The sequence below is a fragment of the Centruroides vittatus genome, unplaced genomic scaffold, assembly GCF_030686945.1.
Source record: "Centruroides vittatus isolate TY-2023 unplaced genomic scaffold, ASM3068694v2 contig_2747, whole genome shotgun sequence".
NCBI classification, from domain to species: Eukaryota; Metazoa; Arthropoda; class Arachnida; order Scorpiones; family Buthidae; genus Centruroides; species Centruroides vittatus.
In genome coordinates this window covers 2,115,531-2,129,804 of record NW_027121750.1, presented here as the reverse complement: position 1 = coordinate 2,129,804, position 14,274 = coordinate 2,115,531, and the positions used below count along the sequence as shown (strand labels likewise).

General features: G+C 27.5%; 1 protein-coding gene across 9 annotated transcripts in view; it reads right to left on the bottom strand.

The window, feature by feature from the left end:
* The window catches only part of LOC136972010 (zinc finger protein 608-like), an 86,614-nt gene that overhangs the window by 48,822 nt on the left and 23,518 nt on the right, over positions 1-14,274 (bottom strand). For 7 of the 9 annotated variants that reach the window (XR_010880267.1, XR_010880265.1, XR_010880266.1 and 4 more), the window contains exon 3: positions 2,417-2,537. Coding sequence is in view for 6 of the 9 variants with exons in the window: in XM_067266555.1 (XP_067122656.1) it covers positions 2,417-2,537 (121 nt within the window). In the remaining 3 variants the exon portion in view is untranslated. Of the gene's footprint in view, positions 1-2,416; positions 2,557-13,554; positions 13,988-14,274 lie in introns of those variants that run through there. The other 2 variants (XM_067266558.1, XM_067266559.1) reach the window with 2 other exon arrangements.

Sequence of the window (14,274 nt, the reverse complement as noted above, 5' to 3'; positions counted from 1 at the left end):
GATTACAATAAAGGAATTCAACAAATGTCACCCAGATCAGTGAATCCCACCCGACTAGAGAGATAATTAAGTAAATTCAAAGCAGTAGGCTTCGTTTCAGAGGCAAATTTCAATTTGAAAGTCTCGATGCCACTTGGAACCCCATGAAATTCAAAAAGTAGTTGAAAAACATTTTTATTGTGAAATGGTCCATTCCAAAGATCATCTCCGACATTTGCAACAAAAAATATTTGTTCCAAACATTCTGCACGTGATTTCAACGAATCGGAATTATCTGTTATAAATATATTTCATAAATTTGCTTGTTTTCTTTACAGGTCAAAAATTTCTGAACTGGTATATATATAATAAAAATATATAAATGAATACCATAATACTATATCAATAAATTACTTTAGTAATGAAATAAATTGCCTAAATTTAAATTTTTGAAAAACTAAATAATAAAATATACATATTTAGAAAAGATGTGATATTTTTGGTGTAGATGTAAACCGTTTACTGTAACAACTAATGGATTAACTGTATTATATTTAAAAACAGAAAACATTTTGCTATACAAGAAATATGCAATAACAATTATAACTTGGGTATACATACAACAAAACATTTACTTAAAATACAACTTTTCATTAAATTTTTTTCTCCATGTAAATTTTCAGCATAAAACAAATGTTAGCACATACATTACATTTATTAAAGTTAAAATATAATTGAGAAACACACTAGAGAAAAATATTAATATGTGTAACTGTATTAAAAGTTTTGTAATTGATCATCAGAAAGTAACATTACACAAGATTTTACTATTTCTTTATAGAATTTAAATACTAATACAGTATAATTATTTGGTATCCTTAAAGATTTTATTCTCATCTTTTTTAAAATAATAAAATTAATTAAATATAATAACCTTAATCATATTTGTATTTAATATTAATATATTGGCATAAAGGATATTCTCGATATCAGAATTGCTTCATTTTACAAACCAATGCTCCAGTTCTCTTCCAATAGTCACTATTGAAAAAAGGAGAAACTGGAACATTGACTTATAAAAGAATATGAACTGACATTGGAAGCATTACGATATATTGATATATTAGTATTGTTTACATCTCTAATATATACATATATACTACAAAATATATAATAAATGTTTAATGACTATAAATACATAAATTACTTAATTATGGTGAGAAGCAAATACATAAATAAATTTAATTACAGAAATAGATAATTAAAAAGAATTTTTAAAAATAATAATCGTAAAATACATTGTTTATGTACACTATGAATAATCTTAATGTAATACATTATTTTTTAATATATTTTCTTTCAACTGAATAAAAATAGTCAATAAGAAAAAAACACCTTTAGAAATCCAACAAAAATAATTTTTACTAATAAAAAGTAAATAAATATACTATTGATAAAAATCTTGATAGCACGACGCTGGCGGCTTACACACAACATCGGGACATTCAAGTGCAATGGGAGCAAGTTTCTATCATGAAACTAGCATCAAATATAAATACTATGCAATATCTAGAAAAATTGGAGATATTTGAAGCGCATAAAAAACGGGTTGCATCAACCATAGAGACGCCGACGGATTGGCTACCACATGGCGGTCTTTTTATGAATATTAATATCTTACAGAGTTTTTATTCGTCCATTTTTTATTGTTTAATTTATTTCTGTAGTTATTTATTTATTATTCACAACTACAATTTCAGTTATGTATCTATATATTTATTTTAGAATTCTGCTTAACGTTTATTTTTAAATTTGTATTTTATTTTAACAATCTGTGTCATCTTAACTGATGAAGTAAAACAGTTTGAAAATGTTTTTATTAGTAAAAAAATTTTTGCTAGATTTTTAAAGGTGTTTTTTTCTTATTGATTATTTTTTAATTTATTAACTTTAAAAAATAGATTATAAACTTTTAACCGTATTTGTATACAATTTTTGGGATTTTACAAATTTGTTCTAATTTAATTATTATATAAAACAATTGGAAAAGGCTAACTATTAACAAACCTTTTGATGTCTCAATTTATTTTTCCTAAGTTTCCTAAGTCTGCGCCAAACTGGACTCTCTTCCAGATGGTAAATGAATAATTTTCAAAGCATTTTGTGAATGGGCAAACATGTTCACGTTTTGGTTAAATAAATATAAATTCATTTTCTATTATATCACAATTAAATGGCCAAATGCATTTAGTATGTAAATTTTATAAATGCAAATTAATTCCAAACTTTTATCATTACAATGAAGATAATAATTAGCAACGTGCTAATTACATTTTTTTAAAATCATTACTCGAATACTGTCAAATTAGTATACAATTTGTAAATTCACCAGTGATTAATATTAAATCGTTAAATATAAAAATAAAATGCATCTTACCTCCTTCCGTTTCTTGCCATACAATACCCTCTAACGTCACACTGGTCCCGGGTTCACAAGGTCCCAAACATTCTGGTTCTGTGATGGTCCCAACGCTTGTGGAGGTACCCGCATCCCGCATCTCGAGAGGAAAAATTGCAACGAGTTACATCCTATCCAACAAGATATCAAGAAAGGTGACAGACTGCTAATTCTAACTTATAAAATTAAGAAATTACATAAAGTATTTTTAATTTTATATTCATCATTCAGATAGCTTCCTAGGATTTTAAATTTTGTTGACAATTATAATTCTTTTTAATCTGATTTTACCTAAATAAATGTAACAGTCTGAAATCGTCGACATAATTATTAAAAATTTATAGATATGACTAATATTTAAATAATTATTTCCTACATAGAAAAAGAATTTTATCAAATATATGAAAATTTCTTAAGAATTACTCTTACATTAAAATGATGACTAATCAGGAAGATATAATTATTATACTAATCGAGTAAAAATTACAATTATTTTACTTAAAAATAAATCAGTCTATCAATCATAATAATAATTATCATTAAAAACTATTCAATAAGAAAAAATATATTATAGAATTATGTGTAATTTCTTTATTAATCTATCTTGAATAATTAGAATTAACAATTGTAGAACAAGATGTTATATTTAATACATTTACATACATTATCTAATGAAGCAATATAACACATAAGAGAGTTTAAAATATATGATGTCATTAATAAATATTAAATTATTATTTATTAATAAATATAATTTTATAAAATATAGGAATAAAAAGCACGTTTTAATACAGATTTGCTAACTTTGTGTGACTTGCATCTCTCATTGGAGATCTTTTTTTACATAAAGAATACTAACAGTAAACTTAAAGAATGATATACAGTATATCTAGAACGGGCCTGGCCAACCCAAATTGTTTCGCAGGCCACTTTGATCACGTGTAACATTACGGTGGGCCACAATTTAGGCAAACATGCTTTTCAAATAGTAAAACAAATATAAAATGAGCAAGATTTTATTGTTATACCAAGAGTTCGTACTCGCACTTGCGCATTATAACAATGACACAGGCAAATTTTCATTTATTTAATTGTTTTGGTATACACATAACGGCAAACAAAAGTTTTAATAAATATATAATATCGCTCAGCGGGTCACACCATTTAGCATGACGGGCCACATGCGACCAGCGGGTTGGCCAGGCTTGATCTAGAACAAGAGACTGTCAGCAGAAGAAATGTAGATCAATTTAAGCAAAAAATCTAAGCAAATTTAATTGCTTTAAATTTTATAATATCTATGCAATTAAACTGACTTTTTTCAATTGTCAAATTATATTTTTTAATTATTAAGATCATTAATCAAAATTAATTATCTTTCATCACATTTCAAACAGCTTAAAAATAACATACTTGTTGACAACTGATGATGAAAATGTCAATCACCAAAACTGTAAATTGTGGGAACGAAACTTGCCGAAAAGTTGAATGCTCGAAAACTGTTCATTAAAAAAATTCACTGGCTACAACTACTAATCAATTAATTTGCTGTATTTAATTTATTCATAAAATAATTGATATTCAATACATTATTATTTTTTTATCAATGCTTGATTATAAAGAATAATAATACTTGATTACATGTTGTCTTATATGCTTTCACTAGACCTATCGTGAAAGAATTTTAATATATAACTTGTTCTAAACTTATCTGTTACAGTATCCTATTATTAAAACCTTTAAACTATACTTAGATTATAAAATATTAATTAAAATACATTTTTATTTTTAAGTTCAAATCCTGAAAGAAATTTAATTGACTACTTGAATAAATTCTTAAGCAAATTATATGCAAAGTTTTTATAATCAAAACATTTAAAAATCAACTGCCAAGCAATTTACCAAACAAAACTCCTGATCTATCCTATATAAATGCATGAGTTGATGTTTAAAAATGTACTTAAAAATAATTGGACAAACTATAACATATATTGCCATTGAATGGTTTCTTTAACATAAAAGATAAACAATTAAAATATTAAATAGATTAAATAATACCAGTGATTAATCTTTTGGGTGGTTGCTGTAGAGGTGCTTACCTCTTTTCTAACCACCCAATTATCTAAGTTGATGAAAAACTATTACAAATGCCAATTTATATTAAAAGTGATAAAACAAGTTAATATTTTGATTATTTCTGGCATAAATAAAACCCAACAATAATCATATTTGAATCAAATTCAAAATAATAAATACTTAATTATACAGTACTAACTAAACCAACACATACAGTATATACAATGTCTGTAAAATAAGTCTACCGGTTTAGAGTAATTTACTGTCAAATCTACTTATTGAGTTTATGAAAAATCAATGGGGTGTGTTATTTATTATTCAATAAATTACAAAATAACATGTTTGATGTGTCCGGCTCCATTTTCTAAACAATCAATCATTTTCTGGTGTCAATAGATAATCAAGCATCATTTGAAATGACAGTTTCAAATGATGACTGTGATCACAATTTCTTGTGAAATGCTAAAGGCCTAGCAGTATGTTTTGTTTTGGAGTCATGTTATGTCTTACAATGGACAACCTTCTTTAAAATGCCACCATAACCAAAAATTGCTTGGGCTTAGATTAAGTGAATGAAGTGGCCAACTTGTAGAAAAGTGACAGCTGACAACTTTGTCTTCAGAAAACATCTTTCTTGGCAATACTTTAACTGGCTTTGCAATGTGAGAGAGCACTATTGCATAAAAATAAACAATCCAAAGTACTATTACTTTTGAAATGCTAGAATTACATGATTACCCAGCAGCAATGAATATTTATTGTCCAAGAATGAATGAACATTTGAAACTATATCACACAGTCATCTTTGAAAAATGCAATGCATTTTTATCAGTTTCACTAGGATTTTCTCTTGTTCATACTCTGTAATTATTACAAGTTGACAAAACTACACAGATAAAAATGAACCTCATTTGTCCAAAGCCATTTTATATGACCATTCACTGTTCATCTCAGTCCAAAGTAAAAACTTCAATATAAATGTCTGCCTGACATCAGTAGGCAAAAGTTGAACATGAAACATCTTGTAAGAAGAGAAGTGAATGTTTCACATAATTTCTTGAACTGTCAAGATTGATTTATTTAACCCTTGATATACAGTTCAATGCTTGTACCAGTTAAAGACAGTGTGCATTTGACATGCTGTCCTCAACCAACAATTTTGTTGCTACATCTTCTATCACGTGCTCACACAGGCTTTTAATCCCTTCTAGGTTTAATGCTCTGCTAATGTTTAATAAACCTGTTTAATCAAATTTTAAAATTATTTTTTGCAACCTAGATATAGAAATTGGACCTTTCTGTATTCCCATCAATTATCTAAACCACTTTAATACAATAGCAGCAAATGTTTATCAGACTGAATTTAACAAGCATTGCAGCTTAATAACTAATTGTAATTCTAAATATTTGCTTTTAGAACATGATACCTCATTATGTTTCTTTCACATTTTTATAGAGGTTCTATGATGATAATGTAATTTGTAGGTTTAATTACTGCTTAAAGTTCTAATTTTTTCCTGGAGACAACTTTTGGAATTAAAATTTTTTCTATATGCTTCCATGGCTTCAATAACACAGCAAAAATTCCTTTTAATTCTGATATAGTTTTGTTTTAAGTTTGTCTTTTTAGACCAATCTATTTTAGTATTTCATTTATTAAATATACACAATTATTGTAAATCTTTTAAATTTAAAATGAAATGTATTCAAAAACGTTGCATTCCATTTTGGAACGGTAATCGTAAGCCTGAAGATGGCCTATAATAAGTAGGTTGAAAACGTTTGAGAAATAAAATAATTTATGCTCGGCAAAAAATTCGGGTATGTTGACATAATTAGTTGCAGTTGATGATAAAAAGGTGAATAGTGTATAATTGTGTTTTGCTACAATTATATTTATAAGTATTAGAATTATACTAGAGCAAATAAAACTGTAAAAAGTACTACACTAAATGGAGCAACACTTAACACTTGACCTTTTGACTCTCGTGCATTAATCCAAACAATATTTCAAATACAAACTTATATAACTGTTATAATAGCTTTAATACATATTTTTTTAATTAAATATTTTTTCCTTTCATCATAATCAACATGTTGCATATATTATCATATATTGTAGTATTCTCAAATTTTCACTACGCTTTCTATCACAATTCAGATATTGCGTGCAATATGGTACATTTGTCATTCAGTTTTAGTGCAACTGTTATTATTTTATGGAGTATTATTAATTTATATTCTAGTCTTCTAATTTATATTCTATTCTAGGAAGTCTTCCATACCAAATGCTATTGCCTGTTGTTTTGATCAAATAAATAAATAAAATTCAAAAGTTTAGAATGATGTTTTTGTTCACATTAAATTAGATTTACATGATGATAATCATATATTCAAAAAAACAACCAATGATGCTTCAACACAAAATTATTTGAAAAAGTTTAGACAAAAAATATGTCTTAACTTTTAAAAACTACTCAAATCTAGTATTTAATCTCTGGAATTTAGTTAAAAATATGAAAATACAAAAGAAAAGATAACTACTAAAATTGATATTTCAAATTTATTTTAAATAAATACAAGAGGAAATTAGTTTAAATATTTAAAAATAAATAAATTATATATATATATATGTATGTAAATGTCTAGTTAGTAAATACAATGTTTATGTAAAGAATTTATATATACTTTAATATTTTGTTCTTTATAATCCACCCTATTTTCAAAAGTATCTCAGTAAATGATGTACTGTACTTTTCAGAATACACCAGACTCAAGGAAAAGAAGATTAAACAGATAAAATTACATTATAGTTTCATTTATGAAAAAGTCATATATAAATCCAATATTGAGCTTTAATTCTATTACAGTTTTGCAACAAATGCTGACAAATGTAAGCCTACTCTATCCACTTAATTTCAATTACATAGGATTTAAAACAATAAGCTGAGCTATAGCGTCAGAGATTCATATTTATTAACATTAAATAAATTTGTTTTACATTGATCAATTCATTACAATTATTTAGCATCTATTTCATAAAGCATTACCTTTCAAAAAAACTTTTTAGTAAACATTTGGTTTTTGAACAAATTATATATACAAAAAAAAGCTTCATAAAGTTACATAAAAACCTAATAATTGGATATAGCAAAGTAAACTTATTATTAGTAATGGAAGCTTATAAAACAACAAATATTGAAACCTTCAATGTTTTAAGTGTACTTAGTCCATTTCAAAAAAAAAAAAAACTCTAAACACTTTATTTTAAAGAGTCATTAACACCTACTTTTTAAAAAAGTATTCAAAGACCTACATCTTCATCAACAGAACGCCTACACACATAATTGCATAACCAGAAAACACCTCATAAATTATCCTAAACAAACACTCGAAACAAACAGATAAAATACACAAATTCCTTAAACTAAATCTTCAAAGAAGAATCCATGTAACTTTTTCATAATAAACTTATTTACTGTTTACAGAATCTCCATAATAAACATTTAAACAATTCTAAACACCTCACTGTTAATTAACACACTAAGTTTCCATAATCTTCTTTGAAACATTTGATAGCTTAATTTTAAATTCTTGATTATTGTAAGATTTTATGGTTTAATGCAGTCCTTGAGTTCAAGTCTTTTCCTCCTGATACTTGAGGGGGTTAATTCCTTTGTCTTAGCAGTAATTATAGACAGGTAGTGTTTCAATAATTTTGAATATGTTTCTTTCTAATCTTCTCTACTTAAAACTAATTTCACTAAATATACTGTAAATTTGCCTTTTTATAAGTTTCTGCTCTGTTATTTCTCATCTAAATTCTTTTTAATATTATTATTATCTATTTTATGGGGCTAATCACTGATCTTGACTTTATTTTTTTTAAGTAGCTTACATCTTAGGTAATTTATTATTATATATACGTAGTTGAATGCCATTTGCATCCTTTTAAATATTGTTTATATCTTTGGGAATCTATTTTGTACTTTGTTTATCACAAACTGTGCAAGTGGAGGGCAAAGCCAAAAGTGCTTCAACCTATAAATCTGAAGTGATCTATTATGTATCTGATCTATATCATAGGTTCCCAACCTTTTTTGCTTGACCCTTTCTAAAATTAGATTTCAGTTTTCAATCTCTTGCTAAACAAATAAAAAGAAAATAGGAATTAACATCTTTTTTTTTATTATTAAATTTAAATCAAAAGTTTTGCATTTTACTTAAATATAATTCAATAAACTACCAGTTATTATTATTGTAAATTAACATGAATTTGTCCACCAATCCCCAAATGACCCATAGTAATTTATCAACTTCTCTAGATAAATTGATTCATCCCTTGGGGATCACTACCCACCAGAGTGGACTGCTAATCTTATAACTTGGCTGTTGTTACAACTATCTACAGCTAAATTCTATTGATATTTGATTTATATTTTTATTTATACCTACATTCTATAATTTAAAACAATTTTAGAACTGTTTTAAATTTTTGAAATATATAAAAACAATTCTTATCATATACCACAACTAACTTTATGAAGTGTGTACAATAATGCAGTATTAAAATATAAAAATATAGATTTAAAAATACAATCATTTTAAATTTACATTGCAAAGAAGAAATATTAATACAGTAGAGCGTCGATAAGTGGAACGTCGGTAAGTGGAATGGCCGGAAAGTGGAACGATTTTCAGTCGGACTGTGTCGTGCTGAATCGAATGTTTTTGATACTAAATTTACTTCTAAAGTATAATTTTCATGTTTTTTATATTCTTTAATATATTTATTTTATTTGTACAAAATACAGAAATAATTTTTAATGATACGATAGCCTCGATGATTATTATAAAAATTTTCGTTAGGCTTAAAATCGACGAAAATTCAACACGAAGCGACACGCAACGGAAGAAAAATTCAACAGGAAGCGATACGCAACGGAGAAAAATTTGAACATCGGACAGGTTAATGTATTTTTTCGTACAAAGTCGGAAACTGGAACAAATCATTAACTGGAAGGACCCTAGTCCCCAATTGGTTCCACTTTTCGACGCTCTAGTGTATTTAAAAGGAAAACATAAGCTTCATATCTGAAAGGTACAAGTATGGAAACTACAAATATGGAAAGAAATATATATTGAGAAAACAAGGTTAGAAGAATAAAAAATCATGATTAGAAAATAAAAGCACATCTTAAATAAAATAAATTTGCTAGTGCATTTCTAGTTTCTTTTTCTTAACATATCCTGTGGTAAATTAATTTATAATGGAAGTATGAGCAATACACTCAATTTTCTTTCCTGAAAATAACAGTACTTTAACTTTGTTTTCTAGGGACATTATCTTTTCTTTGGTCTTTTTGATATTTTTCCACTAGTAATTTTGCTTAAATGGCATTTTCTTTCACTCTTATAAATCAGATTATTAATTAAAATCATCTCGTAAAATACAAAACTGGTAGAAAACTGTTTTATATTAGTAAACAATATAAAACATAAAACAATTTAAAATTAATATAAAACAGTTTTTACTGTGTGTGCGAAATAAATAATCATGTGCTAAAATAATGTGAGATGGACTTCCTAGATATTAAGTCATTTAATTGTTTATTTACTTTTGTTAGGCCATCTGCTACATGAAGTTAATACATTACAATATTAATTAATTAAATATAATTAATAAAAAAAATCCAAAATAGAATAACTTTTTATTACACTTTTGACTAATGAAGTTTGAAATTACTTTAAGTATATTTTTTGATTCATATTCAATCGATAAATATAAAAAATTAAAACCAACGCTAATTACTATTTTCAGAACTAGAATAAATACAGCTATCCCTTGCTTAATGCAGGATTCGATTAACACACAAGATTAATTGTGGCAATTCCCTTATATAAGTGGCAGAAGTTTTAATTAATGCGGCTTTACCAGCTGTCTTTACTTAGCATAGATACCGTATTTGATTACTGCAATTTTGGCATACACTATAGCATCGAGGGCTTAATTAACTGTGTTAATTGAGGGATACCTGGTCTTGTTAAAAAACAGATATTTTGGACTCAAAACTAATGCATTTGATAAGAACTGTTCTCTAGCTTGTTTTTTTGAGTGGGCATATTGTTTATGCATCTCAATTTACACTGTAGACAAATGTTATTTGTCAGAATAACATCTTTATTATAAAATATAATAAAAGAGGAGGATCCAAACAATAAGGTTAAATGTTACAGTTCAGCTTTTGATTCTAGGCTTTATATTTCATTTTTCACATGTAAGTAAATTTAATCCTTAAAAAATTAATGCATTGATTAAAGAAGTTAACTAATTTCTATAACTTTCTCAATTAATTATTCATAATTATAAAACAATACAAAGCTTTTTCAGAATAATGTAATAAAGACAAAAATCTGGACAAGATTCTAAATGAAATAGGCACACCTTCAGAACACAAGAAAATCAAGGAAATAAACCTATATCAGAAAGCTTAACAAATCATCTTTCTGTTTTAATTTTTCACACAATGTAGTTAAATCAATATACATTTGTTTACATCAAATTCAAAACATTGCAATAATCCATATTACACAAAGCCGTTCATTCACTATTATGTAAGAATTTTGTTCAAAACAAAAGAGGTTTTTCTTTGCTAAATAACTAATTATGAGTTTAAATAATAGATTTTATTCTAAGTTGAAAGTCTTAATTTGTTAGGGTGATTTACTTTGACATTGTCATATTTTTATGTACCATTTCGTTCCGTTTCAATTTCATTTTTTGTTTTATGCAGAAAAAAAATTTTCATTTTTATTGGAATATTTTCTTTTTATAAAGAACTCAAAATACCTCTAAGAATTGGTAAAACTGGATTTTAGATATTAATATCAACCATTAGTTTCATAAAATTTTATACAAAATAAATAAAAGGTAATAAATATAAAAATAAAATAATGTTGAAAGTTACATGAGTAAAATATAGAAAATCAATAAAGTGTACCTTATTCTCTCTAGTAGTGTATGCAAAAATGGTTTTAAATAAAATTTATGGTACTTCTTAAAATTCTTTCTTACACGAAAAACCTTGACGATCCAGTGTTTTTATATACAACTGCTAACGTTTTCAACCCCTTCGGGGTCTTCATCAGGCACAGCACAAAGGTAGTTTCAAATACTCGTGAATGGAACCAAGAAACCAAAGCGAGTTCTATTCCAATTTTTGAAATCAAAGCACTTCTTAAAATATGGCTCATCAGTTATCAACAAAGTTAAGTTCAGATAAGCACTATTACTTTAAGTAACAAAACAGGTCATGGATCTACTTTTTCTATCCAAAGCAAAATAATTTAATTATTGTCTATAGAACTACTGTCAAGTTTTTTTGATAAAGGCTAAAAATACAAAATAAAATCAATTTTTACTGATTTTCGTGCTGTGTCTTATTTCATTTGTATTTTTAGATTTTTGTATGAAGCTGGAAATAAATCCCAAAACTATAATAAACTTTGTAGATTTGAAAAGAATAAGCTATTCAAATTTTCTAACAAAATAGAAAATGCTATAACATTACAATTAAATGATGATTTGATCTGTTTTCATTACTTTGCGTTTAAAATCATAAATACCAATTTCCCCAACGTAAGCCTCATCTTATGCCATATTTTTAATCACTCTTATATCCATTATTGGAGTATGACAGCAGGTGCAAGAGAACTCTTAAACACTACATAAAATACATTTTATTACCAAGAAGCAATGCTTATGCAACTTCTTTTCAGTTTAGCCAATCAAATGCACATTTTTCTTTTACTCAATTTTCCAACGGATCGAAAACCATTCACGCTTTTCCGGCAAAGGGATTATTCGGTAAACATACAAACGTTTTTTGTTTATTTTATAAATCCGCCGAGTTTAGCATCGGTTGCTATTTTTATTTGTATTTCAAAGCTAAACCCAAGGCAGGTTTACGAAATAAACCAAATAAATCCTTTGCCGAAATGGTTTTTGATTTACAATTTCTGTTCCGGCTTCATTACCGTGTTTTAATTTCTCGTGCCAAAATTTGTAACAAATACAACGAGAAATCAACCACAAAAATCAGGAAACAAAGTGACAATAAGCTTCATCAACCCAAGTACACTTATCACATAATTAGAAAAATATAACATTAAAAGATGTCAGTTGAGTTAATTTCTTTTAAGAATTTATATCCATAAATAATAAAGGCTAAAGTGACAAACAGGTTCTTAAAATTGTTTGATGTGAGCATTCGAAAAGTAGGCCTAAGAAGCTTGCAGTAAGATAATTAGGTAACTTTAATAAGCCATTTATAGTAATTAATCGTAGTAAATGTTCGTTGTTTATTTATAAAGACGAATTTAGAATAGTTAAAGACCCGATCCGAAACAAATCTTTAAAAATGAATACCTTTTCGTTTAAATCCAATTCTGCGATTTAAAAGGTACGCACAAACGATGGCGAGCGTTCCTAAACGGCAATCAAAAAACAACAACTTATGACGTCAGGATTACAGGAGGAAATTTTATAAAATCGCTTACGCTACTTCCTTCTACTTAAATAATATTATTAGTATTTTTTAAGCGATTCAAAAATCCAATATGTTAATTTTCTTTATTAAAGGGCGGGAATAAATTAGGAAAGTAAAACGATGTAACGTCGATGGTCATTTTTTTTTGTCGTTACTCCGGTGCGTTCTTTTATTCATTCGTTCCACCTTTCGAACAACTAAATGAACGGACGAGTGCATTTCGTTAATCCCTTGTTTTTGTATGGCGGTGAATGCACTGCCAGCTCTGACTCTTACAAAGGCAAAGTAGAAATACAGCGAACAAGCGAATCACGCCAAACCTAATTATCATCGTTAACGATCCACCTCAAACTTAAAATAAATCTATTTATGCTAGTAATCGCATTTAAAACAAGCATCGCTTCGATTAAAGTAAACTATCGCGGGTTTTAAATATGTATACGAAACTTATTAAAAACAATCCACGAAATTTAAATTTAAAATTCGACATACGGGATTTAGGCCAACGAAACCTTCGACCATTTCTTTGTCGAACGACGACGCCATGTTGTTTTCTCGCGAGTGGTTTTTTTTTTTTTTTTTTTTGTTGTTCACTTCTCTAACACAGGTTAGACCGGTCCCATTACGAAGGGAGGAAACATATTTTGTATTCCTACCTTAATCATTTCGTCGGTAGAAAAAGAAAATTAAGTAGCAAAATGGCGTCTAGATTTACGAGAGAAAATAAATAAAAGAATGTCGGGAGAAAAAAAACACGAGTTAACCTCACGAAAGGACATCGATCGATAGACAGATGGAAGCCAAGAACAAAGTCTGCTGCCAACACAATTACGTGCCAGACAACTCTGTTCCTTCTCCCCCAATTCGTCAGTTATCTTTTGTTACAAATAGTGTTCAGTTTATTCCTAGTTTTCGACAAAGCTCACTCGACGTATTTGATAGATTTTGTTATAATAAAGTACAGTGTGTGTGCGTGTGTATGTGTGCAGACGGAGGGAAGTCGATTGCGCGGTAGAAACCATAACATAATTTAGGTAGGTGCGGGCAGCAGGAAGGATGAGGGCAAAATTGCTGAGCGTGCAATTCAGAAACGGTCGGTTAAACTCCGGATCAACCTACGAAGGTTCCAAAATTAAATACACAAAAATTTAACACTACAAAATGTACGTGAAATCGGCCAATGTCCCCTTTATTTTTTTAAACTGTTCGAGA